Source organism: Microcaecilia unicolor, chromosome 2 (genome assembly GCF_901765095.1).
Source record: "Microcaecilia unicolor chromosome 2, aMicUni1.1, whole genome shotgun sequence".
In the NCBI taxonomy this organism is placed as follows: domain Eukaryota; kingdom Metazoa; phylum Chordata; class Amphibia; order Gymnophiona; family Siphonopidae; genus Microcaecilia; species Microcaecilia unicolor.
In genome coordinates, this window is record NC_044032.1 from 151,186,896 (window position 1) to 151,208,435 (window position 21,540).

Genomic DNA, 21,540 nt, shown 5'->3' on the forward strand with positions numbered 1-21,540 from the left:
TGTTTTTTCCTCAGCTATCGGGACACACTTATCGAGTATTAAACAAAGGTCCCAGGTTGGATTGTAATTTCTATAGGTAGGTGCTGTCTATGCCTTAAAATATACCCTCCGTTTATAGCCACTGTGATTTTCTCCAAATAGGAGTTTTTTACGCTGTGGATGTTTTTGGAGGATGGTAGGAAAACCGGTGATGTGAAATCCATTAAAAGTGAGGCCAGTTCTTAAAGGTCACTTGGATATCTGATGTTTCAATTATTAGATTTTATTAAGTTAAGGTGGACACTTTACCTGTATGAAATATTCAAGAGAGCCCTTAATCTTATATTGAGTTTCCATCATAATGTACATTTCAAGCCCCTGAATACGTCAGCACCAGAACAGAATTTACTGAAATACTCCAGCTCTTGGACAGCATTTTGCATAAGGAGGAATAGGACAGTCAATATTTCAGTATAGAACAGGAGTTCTCAATGTTGCTTTACTTTGAACCGTATATTTAATGTGTTCACTGACTGCATCAGAATACAGAAATCTTTATGCATGCAAGGCAGATCATATATAAAAGGAAAGAAAATTCAAGAGAAAAGTAGAAGAAAAAATAAGTACATAAGTATTGCCACACTGGGACAGATCAAAGGTCCATGAAACCCAGCGTCCTATTTCCAACAGTGGCCAATCCAGGTCACAAATACCTGGCAAGATCCCAAAAATGTCCAATACATATTATGCTGCTTATCCCAGAAATAAGCAGTGGATTTTCCCCAAGTCATTTTAATAATGGTCTATGGACTTTTCCTTTAGGAAGCCATCCCAAACGTTTTTAAAACCCTGCTAAGCTAACGCCTTTACCACATTCTCTGGCAATGAATTCCAGAGTTTAATTACAAGTTGAGTGAAGAAACTTTTTCTCCTATTTGTTTTAAATTTACTACTTTGTAGCTTCATCGCATGCCCCCTAGTCCTCACATTTTTGGAAAGAGTAAACAATTCATATCTACCTGTTCTAGTTCACATTTTATAGACCTCAATATCTCATCTCCCCTCAGCTGCCTTTTCTCCAAGCTGAAGAGCCATAGCTGAATTCTTGAAGGGAGGAGGTGGCAGCAGTAATACTTGTACTTCATGGAGGACCCTGGGTAGGAAGGTAGGTGGTGAGAGGCCCTCAGGACCTACTTCCATGCACACCGGTTGAAAAACGCTGGACTAGAACAATTGATTGATCTATTCCACTCAGGTATTTGTAGACCTCTTACATTTCCCCTTAGACATTTCTTCAAGCTGAACAGCCCTAACCTTTTAAAGCTTTTCTTATAAGAGAAGCTCCATTTTGGCTACCATCCTCTGTACGTTTTCTAAATCCTACTTTTTTTTTTTTTTTGAGATGACAGCCAAAATTGCACACAATGCTCAAGATGCGGTCTCACCATGGAGCAATACAAAGGCACACACACTGCAGAAAGATAGCTTTCAGATGGTCCTCAGACATATGTGATACCACAGTCCATGATATATTTTAAGACTGGAATCATTCTGATCAGTCATTCTTTCATGGTTTAAGCCTTGATGATTAGAAGAATCAGAATGGGTGAGCTTTCCTCATCGAGGCAGAGCCTTCACACGTCACCACTGGCATTATCTTCTGTACTATTTAAACCTCTATCAGTACATTAGTAATAAACCTTCAGTTTAACCACTGTTTTCTTACTTATTAAAGCAACCAAATTAACTGCTACTTGCGTGAGAACAGTTTCCACCTGGATGCTTTTAAACTAGCACTAATTTAGTGAAGACAGATCCTACTCATGAGCTGCTCAGTTGTGTTGAATGTTCCAACTTCCATGCAGATTAACATTCTTCACACTTCAAAGAAATTTGTAACTTGGATATTAAATGATAGGCCAGTGATACCAGCTGTTTGCAACTCAATTTATGTTTGCTCTGTAGACTGAAAAACATCAGTAGATGTTTAGACAATACTACATGCAATTATTTCACATATTGACTATAGTTAACTCCTTCCATCTTGGTTTACCAGTGCTTTACAAGTAGATCGAATATAGCAACCCAGTTACTAACCAGCTGCTATCAATCTAAGCATAATCCCTAGTTTACATGCCTTAATGTGGCTCCATGTAACCTGATATTAAATATTAAGTGGTCACCTTTATTCAAGAATAGTGCACCAGATACATCTATTTTAAATCTGCTCTTATAATACATGCACATTAAAATTAAGACCTGTTGACCATGATGCATCATTCATCTCCCCTGTTAAAACACGCAAACCAGAGCACAGGTCTATTCACTAGAAAGATTTTGTAGAATTTTGCACTACTTCATATTAGCCTAGAAGTGACGTACTTCAGTTTCGGAAACGTTTTAGGTTGTACTTAATCGAGTTTTAAAGTAAGCCCTTTGACTAACATGATTTCTCTCATTTTTTGCATGTTTTAACACATCAGCTTTATTTTTGCTGGTTTCAATATGCTCAAGAATGCAAAATAAAATGTTTTAAATACACATGCAAGATGCACCTCAGAGAGCCGTTACCATATCTCAGACACCACCCACATACTAATTATCCTCTTCCCTCCCCTCCCCCCCCCCCACATAAAGCCCTTGCCACCATGAAACTGTCTCCCAACCCCCCCTCCCCACACACAAATAACCAAGTCTATAGAAAGGAAGAGGAAACACACCACTGTCACTACATATGTACTTTCCAGCCTGTTTAAGCCTTCACATGAGATGAAGTACTTGCCAGGAATAGCTATGGCAAAAATAATGGATAGTAGATAACTTATTCTAGCTATTGTTGGCAAATTCCTGAGTTGCTGTCACATTTAAACCTGTTTTGACAAAGGCTTGTGTGTGAACTCGCCTTTCCGCTTGGTCTCTGAGGATCTCCAATTTCATTTTAAAGGTAAATTGTGTATTAAAACGCCAATACGTGGCAGCAGTTGGGTATGAAATCTATTACCAAGATCAGTGTGATTTTATTTTATTTACTGCATTTGTATCTCACATTTTCCCACCTATTTATCTGAGGGGCACCTTAGGAGTTGCCTCCACAGAGCTGAATTAGTGAGTCCTCAGCTTGTTTAGACACCGACTGTTGATATGCCAGTCATTGTTCAAATCTATGAGTGACAGTTGTTGGATATATGGAGGTTGTTTCACCCCAAGGATAAGGAATTTACTTTCTTCTTTTCCCCATTCTTTGTACAGTAGAATTGACTGACTTCAATATCATCTTCAGCTACAGTCAACTTTTATTAGGTTTAATTCAAATCATGCAGCAGTTAGTGGTATAGACTTGCACCTACTACCAATTACCTGAGGAAGTCTTGTTGGCATCTCAATGTGGACTTACTAGCACAAGATTTCCAAACTAGTAATGAGATAGTATGCGTCTTTACTTTGAGGAAAACGCCAAGTCCGGTGTTTCTCTTACACCCCTCTGGGAGGCTTATAAAACTCAGGAAGAGTATCAGCTATGTTGCTTGTGTACACAAGGCTCAACTTCAACTGGAAGCAGAGCGACTTTCTATTCAGGCATTAGGGCAGAACTGTCCATAACCTGCTGACTCAATCGACTTTACCCAACTTCAGAAAGCAAATTTGCCTACAAATAGGCTTGTGTAATCAATACACCAGCCAATACACGTCCTTGCAGAATGCATATTAAACAGAGAATAAGATTGCCTTCTAGCACAACATTTAAAAGCAAAACAGTGGACTACTATGGTTGGAGTCAAAAATTCCACTGGACAAGTGTACTTTCAATTCGGATATAGCCCAACAATTTGTGCAGTTTTAAACATATTTCTACAGTTCTAAAGGAGATGGCACAATTAAACAACGCAAGCATTTAGTCAGCTTTAGCATCCTCTTTTAGAGGATCAACAAAAGTGCTTGGATCAACTGCTCACAGTACAGGAGACCAAGGCCAAAATTAAAGCTTTGGTCTCGCAAAAGGATCCAGGCCAGGATGGTTTTGTAATCTATTATAAAAAAAAAGTCTGTGTTTAAGTCAGTACTTTGTAGACAAACACGGTTTAATGGACAGTCAGCATGGGTTCAGCCGAAGGAAGTCTTGCCTCACCAATTTGCTTCATTTCTTTGAATGTGTGACTAAACATTTTGCTAAAGGTGAGCCAGTTGGTGTGGTGTATCTAGATTTTCAGAAAGCTTTTGATAAAGTTCCTCATGAGAGACTCTTGAGAAAATTAAAGAGTTATGAGATAGGAGGCAAGGTTCTGGTGTGGATTAAGAATTGGTTCTTGGACAGAAAATAGAATGTAGGGTTAAATGGTCACTTCTCTCAATAGAGGAGGGTGAACAGTGGAGTGCCACAGGGATATGTTCTGGGACCGGTACTAAACATTTATAAAGGATATGGAAAATTGGAACAACAAGTGAGATCAAATTTGCAGATACAAAACTATTCAAGGTTGTTAAAACACATGCAGACTGTAAAATATTGCAGGAAGACCTAAGGAAATTGGAAGACTGGGCATCCAAATGGCAGATGAAATTTAATGTGGACAAATGCAAGGTGATGCACATTGGAAAGAATAATCCAAATCAATGCTAGGGTCCTCCCTGGGGGTCAGCATTCAAGAAAAAGATCTAGGTGCTGTTGTAGATAATACGCTGAAATCTTCTGCTCGAGTACTGTGTTCGATTCTGGTCACAATCTCAAAGAGAAATAGCGGAATTAGAAAAGGCTCAAAGAAGAGCGACCAAAATGATAAATGGGATGGAACACCTCTCGTATAAGGAAAGATTAAAGATGTTAGGGCTCTTCAGCTTAGAAGAGAGACAGATGAGGGGAGATATGATTGAGGTCGTTCCAGTACAAAGGCTAGGGGACACTAGATGAAGTTACATGGAAATACTTTTAAAAACAAATAGGAGGAAATATTTTTTCACTTAACAAATAGTTAAGTTCTAGAACTATTTGCCAGAGGATGTGGTAACAGTGGTTATTGTATCTAAAAAAAAAAAAAGGTTTGGACAAATTCCTGGAGGAAAAGGCCATAGTCTGCTATTGAGACAGACATGGGAAGCAACTGCTTGCCCCAAGATTTGTAGTATGGAATATTGCCACAGGTTTCGGCCAGGTACTTGTGACCTGGCTTGGCCACTGTTTGGAAAACAGGATACTAGGCTAGATGGACCATTGGTCTGACCCAATATGGCTACTCTTATGTATTTACTTACTGGACAATTTATCTTGATGAAGGCACCATTGGCTTACTGAGGCTTTCATCACTGTTCTAGAAACACCTAGCTGAGACCCAAGCCTGGTTAGTAATAGACCTCTCTTGCTGAAGAATGCAGACTACAAAATATTTGTTAAATTCTTGGCCATCATCTGACATCAGTTCTTGGCTCCATCATACATCCCAACCAAGTTGGTTTTATGCAAGGTTAATGTATCGCAGACAATACTCAAGTATGTCATGATCCTCTATTGTTATCTCAACATCAGCAGTCCTCTGAGGAGTCTATCAAAATGAAGAAAGCATTTGATGGAGTGGCAGTTCTTTGATGGTTTGGTTGCAACCGAACCTTTCTGCAGTCATTCACATAACAGTCTCTTGCCTGTGATATCAGGCAAGGCTACCCAACTTCACTGCTGTTTTTCAACATAGCAGTAGAGCCACTCTTACTAGCTATCTGACAGGATGAAACTATTTGTGGATTTGCTCTAACAGAACATGTAAGCTTGCAGCCTACACCAATGACTACCTTCTTTTCCCCCTGAAGTGAGCAAAGTCTACCAGTTGTAGTTCACCTGATCAAGATTTTCTTAGTTTTCAGACTATAACAAATTAGACAAAGTCACTGCCTTTGAATGATCACTGTTCTCACCGTGATGTTCTGGTCTTTGGCTTTAAGTGGGCCAGTGTTAGTATTAAATATTTAGGAGAAGTTAACAAGATGCTTCTGACATTAAGCAGCATGGCATGGATAAAAGTGAATCACCAATTCATCACAATACATTCAACATGGTCTTTAAACCTATCTTCCTTGGTGGAGTCACTTGGATTCTTAAAAACAACAGTGCCTCAAATTAACTACATTTCAAGTATGACACTATTCCTGTTCTCATCTACTTTCTGTAAAAAATGAGTGCATGCTTCAATTTTTGATCCACAAACCTGCAAAAAATGTTTCAGAAAGCTGAAAAAAGCAAGGAAGACAGGTGCACTAAATTTTCTTGATATTTATGTCATTGTCTTCTTGTGCTACAGATTGCACTGGTTAGAAATGACTCCTGACTCAGATGCTGCCTTTGTGTAATCAGCTGGAACGGGCAACTACTAAAATGAGTGCCTCAAACTCTACTGGGGATCCCCCATTTGGCATGCTCTTCAACATTGTTTTGGCTAATACTTACCACACTTTACATTATGTAGATAAATTACAAGTTCTTTTGATATGTGAGCTCTTCTACATCTCTTTGAAAGAACCCTCATCAAAATTGATTGGCACAGTATACTGGTCACACTGGGCTCAACGTGGCATGTACTTTGTACACCAACTGCTTGATAATGGCAAGATTTGCGACTTTCTCATCTCAGGTCTTCATGTGCCTTGCCTCAGCATGCCTATTTTCAATGGCTCCAATTCAAGCATTATTTGCTAAATCTGAGCATATGGCAAGCATCTTTGACAGCTGGACTAGCTGATTTGATTAAAATGACTTATTTATATGGTCATTCTGCATCATTTTATAAAAACTCACGTGAAACATCTACAGTAGTTGTTTAGGAGTCAAATATCTGTGGGCTGGTTGCTGTGGTTCTAACAATTTGTGAGGCCAGTATCCTGGTACACCCATATCCAGATTGCTGGCTCTTCAGAGGACGGGTCAAAAAAAAAAGTCCACTTCCTGGGTAGTGCAATGTTGACCACCAAGACTGCAGCAGGCTGGAACCCACCTAAGGTCTAGAGTGCCTCTGAGTTTGCTTTGACTCAGACAGGAGCTTTTTCATAAAACAGTGTTAAACCTTCAGGGTGAAGTAAGCTGTTGGTGAGACAGGTTTGCAGGGCACTACAAGCAGACTTTGGGTTTCAGGATGAGGGACAAAGCCTCCCAGCCCCCTGAAGGTTCCAACTCTCCAATGAGCCCCATACTATTTGGGCCATCTGCAAAGTGAGAGGGGTCAGGGAAGCTAGAGCCTCCCGGGAGATTGACTCCCATGCTGTACTGGATTGCTGAATGAGAGCCTGAGTTATGATGGGCTCCTTAGGCCTGATCCAGATGACTGCTGACCACTATTTAAAACCAGTGATATGTTGCTTTCTTCCCCCAGGCTGTGACGGGGAGGGGATGTATAAAATGTTCTAGCATTGGGGTGAGGTACATTCGTGGGGATTGGTAGCTAGAGAAAAGGTGTTGGTGAAATAAAGAAATCAGGAGGGGGGCCCACTTGGGTCATCTGAGGTGAAGGGTTACTTCAACTTAAGACAATCTTTTTGTTCTCAGCTGCATCTTTATGCAAGCCCTGAGGTGGTATAAAGATTCAACAGTAAGGGAAAAGTTTGTTTTTGTTTTTTTTTTTTTTTTTTTAATTTATAAATTAAACCAGGAGCAATTTTTTCAGTCCTTTGCACTATTGTTTAGAGCAGTGGTTTTACTTAAGATTTTCTTGTGCTATGTGGCTTTTTACATCAGAGTAAAGACTGGTGTGGGAAAATTTGAGCAAACTGTTAAAGATTAGAACAATTTACTGCATTAGTCCCTATGAAATTGAGAGGCAAGATATTTTAACAGCATTAGTACTGAAAGTCTCAATCCACAGAATGCACTGTGCCCATCTATTACCATTAGTAGTGTCATCTGATTTAATGTCACAAATGCCCAGTGGACTTATATAGACATAAGTAGTGCCATTATAAAGACTCTGGGTTGGATTTCCTTTGTAAAGCACTAAATAAAGTCTTACTTTGATAAGTTAAATTTTAACTGACAGTGCTATCTGTTTCACATTGTGGGATTGATGCAGAAAGCTTCGCAGTAGAGCCAGCTCTCAGCACATTAAAATTGTGGCAGCAATCTGCAGTTCAGTGCAAAATGTCATCCTTCTTGTCACTCCTGAGCAATGATTGGTCAGGCACTGACACGAAGGGTGGCTTTTTAAAAAGTTGCCAGCATCTGATTTATCCCCTGATCTTGTTCCCAACCAACTCGACCTGACCCGGATCCTGACCCTCATATTAAAAAGAACTTCCCTGGTATTTTGGTCCCCCTCCCCTTCCAACTTACATATATTACCCTGGCATCTAGTGCCCATCACTCCTGCCATCATCAGGCTGTCAGCTCCAAAATGGTTGAACACTGCCCCACACAGTGCACAGGAGAATTTCCCTTATATGGCAGGCTGGCCCAACCCTGCGCATCCCAGAATACATCTCATGGGGCGGGGCACTACCATTTTGGAGATGTCAACCCAGAGGCAAGGAGTGGGCATCACTACTGCCTCATTTAAGGTAGGGGTCTACAAACAGCTAAGGAAAAGTGACTCGACAGTCCTTTCAGCACCACATGCATCTGCCTCAGGAGACAATTCAAAGCATCCGAGATAATACTGACGCTACTGATGAAAAAATATACGGCATGCACAACAGCAAAAAACAGCAAGTCAGTCCTTTGAGACTCGCTGTATTTTTTGCAATTGTGCATGCCGCACATATTGTTTCATCAATAGCGTCACAGTTTGATGTATTATCTTTTGGATCCTTTGAATCGTCAAGCTTATGTTATTAACTTTGGCTGAGGTAATTTGATTCCCGAGGCCAGTGCATGTGGTGCCAAAATACTTACTTAGCTGTTTATAGTTAGCTGGACTGTTAATAAAACATCCCTGTGTTGGAACTACATTGGTCTACCCCCTCCCACTTTTTTTTTTGTCCTGTGTGCTGATGTCTACCACAGGAGTAAACCTCAGCACAGAAATCCTTTTAACATGTAACAGCCATTAACAAGCAGGTAACATGCTCATTTACTGCAGCACACAGCTTTTTGCATTGGCCCCTGAATAAACAGCTGCCAAGCATATGCAAACATTTTTAAAGCTGACAATTTACTTCCTTACATCTGTAAAGGGCTTAAAACACTAGGGGGGGAGGGGGGCAAAGCATCTAAACCCCTGCAATCTGTACACAAAAACATTGTGTTGCAGCAGGACTAAGTTCAGTAGACAATTTTTTTTCATTTTGAAATAGAAACTATTTAAAAAGCAAGTGAATACGTATGCAGTGGAAATCTCAAGTGTCTGTAAAAGCATCTATTGCCTTCCCTTCCCCTTCCACACCAAGTGAAGTAGGCAAACCAACCTGCTGCTCTAGCTTCATGGGGGGAGGGGGGAACATCAAGGGCTACTGCTTCCATTTGAAATCAATGATCTTATTTTAGAACATCTGAAATAAGGGCTTAATTCTTTTCTAACAATCTATAGACTGTGCTGCTCTTGTTTGTACCACATGCACGCACAATGCCTGTATCAATGTCTGATAAGCAACACTGATAAGCTTTAACTGCACATTTACATAGAGAACCTGGCAGAGTCAGTAAACTAATAACCCCATCAAGCGCAACCATCTCCTGCTACAGCTGCCAGGGTGCCGGGGGCAGAACCAGAGCAGAGTCTGAAAGCTAACGCCCCACCCCCTTCGCTACAGCTCCAGCGAGAGCCGCCGCAGCAAGAGTAATTCCGCACATGAACCACAGCAGCCAACTTTGTTAAATGATAGGGTAACTTCCATTGGGTTCAGCACCCACAATCACTAGGACAGTAATGGCGTTTGCTTAATATTGGAGGTGCTCAAGCACCTACAAAACTGGTTCCTATGATAACACATGTCAAATAAAATGAAGCAGGTCAATTGCGACATTTTTTTTGCCTCAGGACATTTACAAGAACTACACACAAAACCGACCACCGATTTTTTTATGCCAGGACATACTAAAACAGGCATAAAAATGGGTAAAAACATTTTACTATGTCTGTCCTTTTGTTACCTTGTGTAAAGGGCGAGAGATTAAAGAGAACTTGGCTGGCAAGGGAAAATTAAAACTGAGCCTAAAGAAAACCAACAACGTCAAACAGCAGCAGTCAGCCAAATCAGCAGCAAACTCTCTCTCCTTAACTGTGGTTAAGTAAACAGAATTAAAAAAAAAATAAAAATTTCCAAGGCCAGTTGACATATGAGGAATGAGATACAGGGATTTTTTTTTTTTTTTGCTGCATTCACTGTGGTAAAAACTACCACAAATAGGGAAAGTTCTCCGAAATTACCTCTGGCCAGCTCATCCCGAAAGAGCCTCATTCTAGCAATATAAAACATACACTTTGTAACCCCCCCTCCCCCGCACCACCACGTACCCACTTTTTACTGCCTCTTTTGAAAAGCTTCCCCGCTCGCCAAAGAAGTCTCCGTCGAAAGTAAATGGGGCAGAAAACAATAGAATAAATTAAACAAATCTGTCTCTCTGCGACATGAAGCTTGTCAACTACGGTATTAAAACATGCAAAATTTGAAGTGGGGTGACATACTTGACAAAGGAGCTCGGCTATGCTATCGCAATTGTAATCAGAACGCCTGTCTGCAAAAGACTGGCTTCCCTTAACAAACCCCACTTAAATGACAGGAGAAGAGACATCCACATCAGCAAACCTCCCCCCCTCCCTCCCCTCCCCTCCCCCAGTTTCCTGCTGGCAGGCCTGCATCTAAAATGAGACCGCCAAAGAGTGTCCAGTGGAAAAAAAAATGTTTACTCAGTAATCTTGCCCCAAAACCTCTCCGGTGCAGGGAGGGGGCCGAGATCTGCTGAGCCCTGATAATCTCTGCGCACAGGCGATCCGCCGAGACAGAGAGAACTAGCAGCTCTGCTTTTTGGCAGCTTTTACATTCATATCAGCTTATTTGTCAAGATTAGAATTTCCACTCGACCTCGACAAGTGTTTTTTTTTTTTTTAAACTATACAAAATCCTGGTCCCTAATCCCTTCCAAGTTCGTGCTTTAACACCAACCAATTAAAAAAAAAAAGTTAGAGAAAGAAAAATAAAATGGGCACAAACCAAAAAGATAAAAAGCGACAGCTCAGCGAAATCTCTCGTCCCCCCTCCTTTTCTCTGTCAACAGAGTTTGGCTCAGTTTTGTGGCCAAACTAGAACCCAGAGAGTACCGATAACCAGGAAAAAGAGCTCTACGAATAAATAAAACCCGTTTCTAGAAAATGCATAGGAAATTAAAACAAAACTGTGGAGAATATAAAACACAGACACCCTCCCCCAACGCACCAGACACCGATGTCACTCTCTTGTTCAACCCCATGTAGCTGGTAATACCCTTCCTACATCTAAAGGGGAAGGAAGAGCTGCCAGCCACTGTCTGCCTGGCAGCCCCACGGGGGGGGGAGAGGATTTCACTCCTTCCACCATTCCCTACCCCCCCCCCCCTCCCGGATATCCCATCACCACCACTTCTTCTATACCTTAGTGTTTTGATAGTTCTCCAGCGCCCGCAGCGCGGTCTCGGTGAGCTTGACATGCAAAACGGTGATGTTATCCTGGCTCAGTTTCCCGCAAGACAGCCCGTACCTCCCTTCCTCACCGAGCACCGCCATCTTACTCTCCCTCTCCTCCTGCCATCCGCCCGAGAGCCACTCATATTACCCAGCAATCTAACTCTCGGCCACCTCGCGGCGGCACCGCCCCTTCCAAGCACTAGCCCGACTAGCGATTGGCTCCGGCCCGGCTCCGACTCCGCCCACCCGCCCTATCCGGACTCGAGGATTGGATGGAGGAGCGCCCCGCACAAAGGTGGCTGCCTGCCGGCGCCCCCCAACTAGTCGCCTCCTCGCCTTCATTTCCGAAATTGGGAGATGTTGGAGAGGGACTGACGTCAGGTGGCGACGTTGAATTAATCATTTTTTACATCACCGGTGACGTTGCTGCTGCCTGTTTCTGGTACTGAAAGTGTTACTGCTCCTTTACTGTTTTACGTGTTTGCTTTCGTTTCCCCACTTGGAGTAAGCTGAAGGTCGGAGAATTTCCCTGGACAGCACTGTGGGAGGGGAATGAGAAGGGGTTTGCTTGCAGGCAGTTAAACTATTAGTGCCATTGCTAGTAGAACTTCTATTTATCATTTCTACAGGGCAAATGGATGTATGTATGCAGCATTGTAGACATACATATAAACTACTATTCATTATCTATGGAGCTTACAAACTCAATTCAATTTTTGTATACCGCTAATATACTGGGACAGACCCAAGATCCATCAAGCCCAGCAACTTGTTTCCCAAAACAGTATAATACATTTTATTTTGCTTATCCTAGAAATATGCAATGGATTTCCCCCAGTCCAGTCGGAGGAAATGGACAGGGACTTAATTGAAGACATCCGCAAGATAGCTAGGAAAGGGGAAGTACTACTGATAGGTGACTTAAATATGCCGGATGTTGATTGGGGTGTCCCAGCTGCGGGGTCGTCTAGAAGCAAAGAGATGTTAGATTCCCTACAGGAAGAATTGTTCCGGCAGTGGGTGACGGAACCGATGCTGGATGGAGCTGTTCTGGACCTGGTGCTTACGAATAGAGAGTACGTTTCTGACGTCAAGGTGGCGGACCATTTGGCATCTAGTGATCATCGTATGGTATGGTTCAATATTAAAACAGAAGAGAGGGCTCATTCGAGATTGCAGGTCCTGGATTTCAAAGGAACTAACTTTGCCGAGATGGGGAAATTTCTCAAGGAACAGTTAGCGGGATGGGAACAGCTGAAGGATGTAGAACAGCAATGGACGAGACTGAAAGGAGCTATATTAAAGGCAACAAACCTTTATGTTAGAAAATTACATAAAAGTAAGAGGAAAAGAAGGCCTCTCTGGTACTCGGATGTAGTAGCTGAAAAGATAAGGGGAAGGAGGCTAGCCTTTGCACGTTACAAGACGTCTCAGAAAGATGAAGACAGGAGAGAATACCTAAATAAGCGAAAAGAAGCTGGAAAAGCTATCAGGAAAGCGAAGCGGCAAATGGAGGAAAAGATAGCTAATACGGTAAAATTGGGGGACAAGACCTTTTTCAGATATGTAAGTGACAAGAGGAAGGGCCATAATAGCATTGTGAGGCTCAAAGCTGAGGGAGAGAAATATGTGGAAGATGATAAGGATAAAGCTGAACTGCTTAAAGATTATTTCAGCTCTGTGTTCACAAATGAAAGACCGGGGGTAGGGCTGCAGAAAACAAAGGCTAAAGGCGATGGATGTATGGTAGACCAAGACCCGTTTACGGAGGACTGTGTTCATCAGGAGCTCGCCAAACTAAAAGTAGACAGGGCGATGGGGCCTGATGGGATACACCTGAGGGTGCTTAAGGAACTCAGAGAAGTTCTGTCGGCTCCACTGACAGACTCTTGAATGCTTCCTTAGATACTGGAGTGGTCCCAGCAGACTGGAGAAGGGCGAATGTGGTTCCTTTGCACAAGAGTGGAAGTAAGGAGGAGGTTGGGAATTACAGACCTGTCAGTCTGACCTTGGTGGTGAGTAAGCTAATGGAAACGCTTCTAAAGAGGAGAATTGTGAGTTTCTTGAACTACATGGAATGCGGGACCTGAGGCAGCATGGCTTCACTAGTGGCAGGTCGTGTCAGACGAATCTGACTGTCTTCTTCGACTGGGTGACCAAACAGTTGGATGTGGGAGGGGTGCTTGATGTGGTATACTTGAATTTCAGCAAAGCCTTTGACACGGTTCCGCACAGGCGACTGATAAATAAATTGAGTGTCCTCGGTATGGGACCTAGACTAACAGATTGGGTTAAAAATTGGTTGACTGGTAGGAGACAGAGGGTCGTGGTAAATGGAGCTTGCTATGATGAAAAGGATGTCGTCAGTGGAGTACCGCAAGGATCAGTCCTAGGGTCGGCTCTTTTTAACGTCTTTGTGAGTGATATTGCGGAGGGGCTGTCTGATAAGGTTTGTCTCTTTGCGGATGATACTAAACTCTGCGACAGTGTGGACACCCTGAAGGGTGTGAATGACATGAGGAAGGACCTAGCGAAGCTAGAGGAATGGACCGATATTTGGCAACTAAGGTTTAATCCCAAAAAATGTAGGGTCATGCACTTGGGTTGCAAAAATCTGAGGGAACGGTACAGTATAGGGGGTGAAGTGCTTCAGTGTGCGAAGGAAGAGCGGGACTTGGGGGTGATTGTGTCTGATGATCTTAAAGCTTTCAAACAGGTAGAAAGAGCAACGGCCAAAGCCAGAAGGATGCTTGGGTGCATAAAGAGAGGCATGACCAGCAGGAAAAAGGAGATGATAGTGCCATTGTATAAGTCTCTGGTGAGGCCCCATTTGGAGTACTGCGTGCAGTTCTGGAGACCGCACCTACGGAAAGATATAAACAGGATGCAGTCATTCCAGAGGGCGGCTACGAAATTAGTAAACGGTCTTGAATGCAAAAATTATAGGGACAGGCTTATGAACCTCAACATGTATACACTGGAAGAGAGGAGACATGATAGAAACATTTAAATATCTAAAGGGCATTTATGTACAGGAAGAGAGCCTTTTTCAAATGAAGGAGAGCTCTGGAATGAGGGGGCATATGACAACGTTAAGAGGGAATGGGCTTAGGAGTAACCTAAGGAAGTATTATTTCACAGAAAGGGTGGTGGAGGCGTGGAATAGCCTCCCGGTGGAGGTGGTGGAGTCTAGGACTGTTCCAGAATTTTAAAAGGCATGGGATAAGCATGTGGGATCGCTTAGGAACAGGTGGAATTGGAGGTTACAGAGGATGGGCAGACTGGATGGGTCATTTGGCCTTTATCTGCTGTCATGTTTCTATGTTTCTAATAATGGCTTAAGGACTTTTCTTTTAGGAAGCTAGCCAAACCTTTTTTAAACCCTGCTATGCTAACTGCTTTTATTACATTATCTGGCAAAAAATTCCAGATTTTAATCTTACATTGAGTGAAGAAATATTTTCTCTGATTTGTTTTAAATGTATTACTTTGTAGCTTCATTGCTTGCCCCCTAGACCTAGTATTTTTTGAAAGAGTAGACAAGCAATTCACATCTACCTGTTCCATTCCACTCATTATCTTATTGACCTCTATCATATCTCCCCTCAGCCATCTTTTCTCCAAGCTAAAGAGCCCTAGCCGCTTTAGCCATTCCTCATATGGAAGTCATCCCATCCGCTTTATCATTTCCGTCACCCTTCTCTATACCTTTTCTAATTCCGCTATATCTTTTTTTGAGATGCATGACCAGAATTGCACACAGTATTCTAGGTGCGGTCGCACCATGGAGCGATACAAAGGCATAATACAGCCTCATTTTTGTTTTCTGTTCCTTTCCTAATAATACCTAACATTCTATTTGCTTTCTTAGTTGCTGCCGCCCACTGAGCAGAGGGTGTCAGTGTATGATCAACGATGACACCTAGATCCCTTTCCTGGTCGGTGACTCCTAATGTGGAAACTTGCATCTTATAACTATAGTTTGGGTTCCTCTTTCCTACATGCATCACTTTGCACTTGCTCACATTAAACATCATGTGCCGTTTGGATGCCTAGTCTCGATTTGACGTTGAATAACGTTGTGTCGTCAGCAAATTTAATTACCTCACTAGTTACTCCCATCTCTAGATCATTTATAAATATGTTAAAAAGCAGCGGTCCTAGCACAGACCTCTGCAGAACCCCACTATCTACCTTTCTCCATTGAGAATTAGGGAGTTTGATTTAGTGAGCAGTAGAATTAAGTGTGAAAATATAAAAGCAAAACAGCCTCAAAAAAGTGGCTTTTTAGACTGGAGTTCCTGTGGTGCACTGTGGTGTATAAAGTGGTATCAGATTGGCAGTAGAGGTGAAAGGCACAGATAAGAGTGTCCTACCCAAAAGTAGAATTTCCAGTGACAGGTGTAAAGAGTTATTGCAGAACAATTGCACTTTTAGATGAGTTAGAGAAGATCGATCTTTTATATGGAACAGTTATGGAGCCAATGCAGTGACTTGAGAAGACGAGTTATGTGAGTGGCCAAAGATAAACTGTGCATCTGAACTTACTTTCAATAGTTTCAAGGGGAGAGATATAGTTTAGTGAGAGTCCTGTGAGGAATAGATTGCAGTAGTGAAAGTGGGAAGTGATGAGTGTGCTGATAAGGGTTTCGGTACGTACTGTATTCATGAAGGGGTGAATTTTAGTGATACACAATAGAATAAGGAATTTATATTCCGCTACTATCTTCTAAAGTTCAGCACTGGTTACAGTTATAAGAGACTGGACATTTCCAGGATTAACATTAAATAGCATAATACCATACAGGTTTTAGCAGTGTATCAGATATGTGTAGAGAAGAGTCAAAGATGCACTAAGGTTGGGGCTTGAGGGGACCACAGAAATAGAGAAGAGGGAGGTGGACAAGGTGAAAGGGAAGAAGCTCTATCTTGGCCATGTTGGGTTTGAGATGGCATTATCAGACAAACAGGCTGAAATTTAGAACTGGATTCCTGGTGACATTTCTACTATAGATAGATAGATCTGGCAGTCACCAGCTTAACCATGATGTTGAAAGCCATGGGAGGTGATCAGAGCACCAAGGGAGCAAGTACAGAGCCAGTACAGAGCCCTCCGTTATACTAATTCATAGTGGGATAGCAGTGGAAGAGGATCCACCGTAGCATGCATCAGAAGCGTGATGGAACAGATAGATTTTGGGGATTTGTTATGTCTAGGTTTTCTTCCAAAGTGAAGACAACATCTCATGGAGTGATTAATCGATAAAAGTTTAATTGGTATTTGATATACTACTGCCTTTTCTTTGAGGAGGTCAAAGCGGTTTACAGTTTACATTATAACACAACAAGGAAAAGAGGAACTCCATTATATGATGGGAAAGAGAGCACACTCAACTCAAACATTATAAAATTAAATTACAGTTAAAATCGCAGTGCTTGTGCTGAATTACAGGATAAGCAGGCAGAGAATAGCATCGAGGAGGGATGTTGAAGGCTAACTGAAAAAAATGTGTTTAGTAAAGTTTTGAACTGTGTGATAGAGCATGACACAAGGACAAGTTTGTCCCCATCCCTGCCCCGTCCCCATAGGTTCTGTCTCCCTCCCCATCCCATCCCTACAGGTTCTGTCTCCATCCCTGAGCCATCCCCATGGGCTCTGTCCTCATCTGCAGAAGCCTCAAACACTTATGATTTTATATTTAAATCTTTTTATTAAAGTACTAGTAAAAAAGGCCCGTTTCTGACAGAAATGAAACGGGCACTAGCAAGGTTTTCCTGGGAGTGTGTATGTTTCATAGAGTGTGTGTGTGAGTGAGAGTGTGTCTGTTACAGAGTATGTGTGTGTGATATTGAGAGTGTGTGGGAGTGTGTGATATTGAGAGTGTGTGGGAGTGCGTATGTGAGGCACAGTGAGTGTGAGAGAGTGTTTCACACAGATACAGTGTTTGAGAGACTGTGTGTGTGAGACAGTGTGAGAGAGTATGTGTACGATACACATACTGTCTGTGAGATGGAGTGTATGAGATTGAGAGTGAGAGTGACTGTGACAGAGAGAGTGAATGTGATACAGTGTGAGACATAGCGTGTGTTGTAGACAGTGTATAAGAGTGAGAGAGACACTGACTGTGAGAGAGAGAGAGAGAGATTGTGTGTGTGACAGAGATACCTCCCCCCTGCCTCTCTGTGTTGGGTAGACCCGCTCCCCCTGCCTGTTCCGCTGTGTGGTCGCAGGATCCCTCCCCCGTGGTGTGTGTGCCGCCCTGCTCAGAGGTCTCCATCCACCCCTCCTGTCAGGTGTTTTGATGCGCCCTTCATCTTTGCTGTCAGGACCCCCTCCCCCCCATCTGTGGTGTGAAGAGCCGTTGTGGACCTCATCCTCCCTATGGCCACTCCCTGTCATGTTTATTTTCCCCCTCCTGTGTGGTGTGAGGACCCCCGTCCCCTGTGGCCTGAGGACCCCTTCCACCTCTGTAGTCTGAGGTGCGACCCCTGCCGCCACACCTCTGCCGAAGTCACAACCGCTGACCTCTCTCCACCCCCCCCCCCCCCCCCCCCCCCGACAGGGTGCCATCGCGCCTCCCCCCCCCCCTCCAAAACCGGAATGACTTCCATAAAGCAGTAGGAAAATAAGTGGCAACCGGTGCAGAGCTCAGTCAAACCCCCTTACCGGAGCTGCACCATCTAAAGCTGCAACGCGCCCACGTCGTCGCCAGAGAGAAGCCTCGCTGCACAACGTCAATAGCGGAGCGGGAGGGAACTTGCAGGCTGTGTTGTACAATGATGTAAAAGGAACATAGGTAGAGGGGTGTTGGAAAACGTCACTGTTATTGGCTGATAAAAGAAATTGAGGCGGAGCAGGGGTTGAAGAAGCTGCACTGTTATTGGCTGATGCGAGGACTGGGGAGTGGCCTACAGTTGAAGAGGTCCGTTCTTATTAGCTATCTTTACAGTGAGGAACGGAGGTGAGGGCGGGGAGTTGTCCGTTATTGATGGGTGTAGCTGAAAGGTGTATGGCACAGGGTGCAGGGCGGGCTGCGGAAGATAACTGTCAGACAGGGTCACGGAAGGGGGGTACAGGGGGCCGTAACGTGCAGGGCGGAGGTTTTGAAAATGGAGGCAACTGTTAGCCAGGAAGTCGGTGGCAGGGCCGTGAGGGGAGAGGGGATGTGCATGTTCGTCGGGTGGGGAGTTTGGTGTGTTGATGCGGCTAGTGGGGGGGGGGTCTGTGTTTGGCGGCTCCGTGACACTTGCTCCGGTGCAGTGACAGCTGATGTCGAGACAGGGGGAGGAGTAGGGAAACACGCTCCGCGTGTTTCCCTACTCCTCCCCTTTGCTTTGGAATCAGCTGTCACAGACATCAGTGAGTTGTAGTCTGTGTAGGAGATGACCTGAACGTTGTGAAGCTGACTGTGGGCGGGCACGACGTCACCGCGTTTTGACGCGAGGGCGGGGCACTTTAAAAGTGGTTACAGAGCTTCGAACTTACGAACTGAAGCCACAAAGTGTGCCTTAGAACGTTGAGGGTGCGTTTTATGTACAGATGGGGCGTGGCTGAGGGCGGACCTATGAGTGAGGGTGAGTGTTCCTGATACTCTAGCCTACCTACCAAGAGTCCTACCAAGAGTGCAGGAGTTCAGTGCACGGAGTGAGCCTCAGAACGTTCGAGGTGGGTTTTATTTATATAGATAAAAAGGAGCAATATGCTGTGCAACTATTGTTTATAAATCACAAATGGAAAACAATAACAACAATGAGCAACTATAGTAACTCCCCCATCACCACCACCCTCTACCCTTCCAACCCCAACAATAGCTGACTTCTACTACCCCAAGGAATCCTAATCCACCCTGTTAAAATATCCAGGGATACAAAATAAAACCCATTCTGTATGCCCTAGCAGGGGAGAAATATGCCCTATGAAGCAGTTAAGATTTTGTAATCTGTGGATATGAATAAATCATCAACAGTCTCAGGATTCAGTCTAGCTATCCTGTCTTCCACAGTCCTTCCTGCAATAGAAAATGTCTTCTTAGAAGGTGTGCTGGTAGCAGAAATGTACAGGATCCCCCATTCAAATTTTGCTAGTTGTGGCCAGCATGTTTGCTTGTTTTCCAAGAAATAAAAATATCATCATTTGCATCACTCTAACATAAACTTTCCAGTTCATTAACAGGCTTCAAATTAGAAGATGATACAGGGACAAAGTTTGTCCCCATCCCCACAGGTTCTGTCTCCATCCCTGCCCCATCCCATCCCTGCAGGCTCTGTCCCCATCCCTGTGTCATTCTCTACTGTGTGAGTGAGAGCTCAGACCTAATTTCTGGGGGCAAATTGTTCCTCAAACCTGGGGCTAAGAAATAATAGGCCGCTTTTCTGGTGGTTTCATGGCATGCAAACCTAGGAGAAAGCAGAACCAGACAATTGGAGTCTTAGGAACAAAGGGCATGGGCTGGGGTATAAGGAATAATTATGGAAGATAAGAAGGTCTGCCTTGACTTTGGTCAGAATTTCACTCAAACGCTCAGCACTCAAAAATATTCAATTCTTATCCATGAGCTCAGCAGTGACTCTTTTCACATAACTGCCCACGACTCACCTGCCTCCTCATCAGTCAGGAACCCTTTATTGCAGGCTATTTACTTCAACTAACATATTAACTGTTATCTTATCTTGTATAGAATCAAAAGTTAACTGAAAGCTACTTGGCTTTTGTTTCAGAACTTCAGATCCGCTGCCTATACGCACCATATTTCGCCATGCACTAAGCGTCAGCTGCTTCAGGGTGCGGACCTGAACACCAGATGCCAAGCTCTTCTCCCACAACAGTGACCCCAACATAGAATGAAAACAGCCTAGATAGCCATGCATAGTGAGATTCATGGAGCTCTTGATAGTGCACAATATGTCCTGGTAATATCTTCAGACTTATCTGTTCTGGTCCTTTATACAGCAACTTCTACAACTCAGCCTTCCAATGTCCTATGGCGGACTGCTGTTCATTGTTTTCCCAGAGAGCTGGAAACTTACTGATGATCAGATTCAATTAATATCTATACTAACTGCTGTGGCACTACGATTCATATTGCGTACATGGAAGAATTTTTCCTTACTGAACTTTCAATTATGGTGGAATACAGTCTGTCAGATATCTAAGTATGAGATCCATATGGCGCAGAGGAAAGGAAGGATGTTCAAACATAAAAGTATATGGTCTCCTGTTACTGATTATGTTGCCTCTAACACTGGCCACACTTTGACTTACCTATAACTCCGAATCGTAGATCCCCCAGAACCCTGTGCATTATGGTTCTGGATCTGCTTACTGTTGCTTTGCGGGGGGGGTTTCTGCTGTTACACAATGTGTGACTGTACTGTTCCTTGGTATTTCTAAAGTATTGTACTTAACATGTTCTATTAGTGATTCTGAAAACAGTACAGAGAGGGTCCAAAGTATAAACAAGTACAGAAAACCACAGAAGCACCAAGAGCCTTAGGAAAATGAGACACGATTCTTTATACTCTTTATTGTACTCTTTTGCACCTTTCTCTTTTCTTCCTTTCTGTCACTACTCACCAACTACTCCAACCTAAATGGATCTGATTGTTTGTTACTAGATTGATGTAAGCCTTTTTACACTGCTGTACACCTTTTTAAACTGATGTAAGCCACATTGAGCCTGCCCATGGGTGGGAAAATGTGGGATATAAATGCTCTAAATAATAATAATAATTAGCAACTGTTGATATTCCAAGATAGACCCGACACGGGCCGTGTTTCGGTTCCTAGCACCTGCGTCAGGGGTCTGGTGTTTTTCAAGACTGAAACTTTTTTCCTATCAAGTTGGATAAGAGATCAAACTGAACTAAACACGAAGGGACTCGTCTTTCCTGTCACATCAAGCACAACTTGCTTTGAATCTATACGGATTGTTATCCAACTTGACAGGAAAGAAGTTTCGGTCTTGAAAAATACCAGACTCCTGACGCAGGCGCT

The 21,540-nt window shown here is 43.2% G+C and overlaps 1 protein-coding gene across 2 annotated transcripts in view; it reads right to left on the reverse strand.

Annotated features, from left to right (window-relative positions):
- ELL2 (elongation factor for RNA polymerase II 2) overlaps nucleotides 1–11,704 on the reverse strand; it is a 153,258-nt gene extending 141,554 nt beyond the window's left edge. The window contains exon 1 of one of the 2 annotated variants that reach the window (XM_030193405.1): nucleotides 11,514–11,704. In XM_030193405.1, coding sequence (XP_030049265.1) covers nucleotides 11,514–11,645 — 132 coding nt within the window. In that variant the 5' untranslated portion in view covers nucleotides 11,646–11,704. The remainder of the gene's footprint in view (nucleotides 1–11,513) is intronic. The other variant, XM_030193406.1, reaches the window with a different exon arrangement.
- Between the last annotated feature and the right edge of the window lie 9,836 nt (nucleotides 11,705–21,540).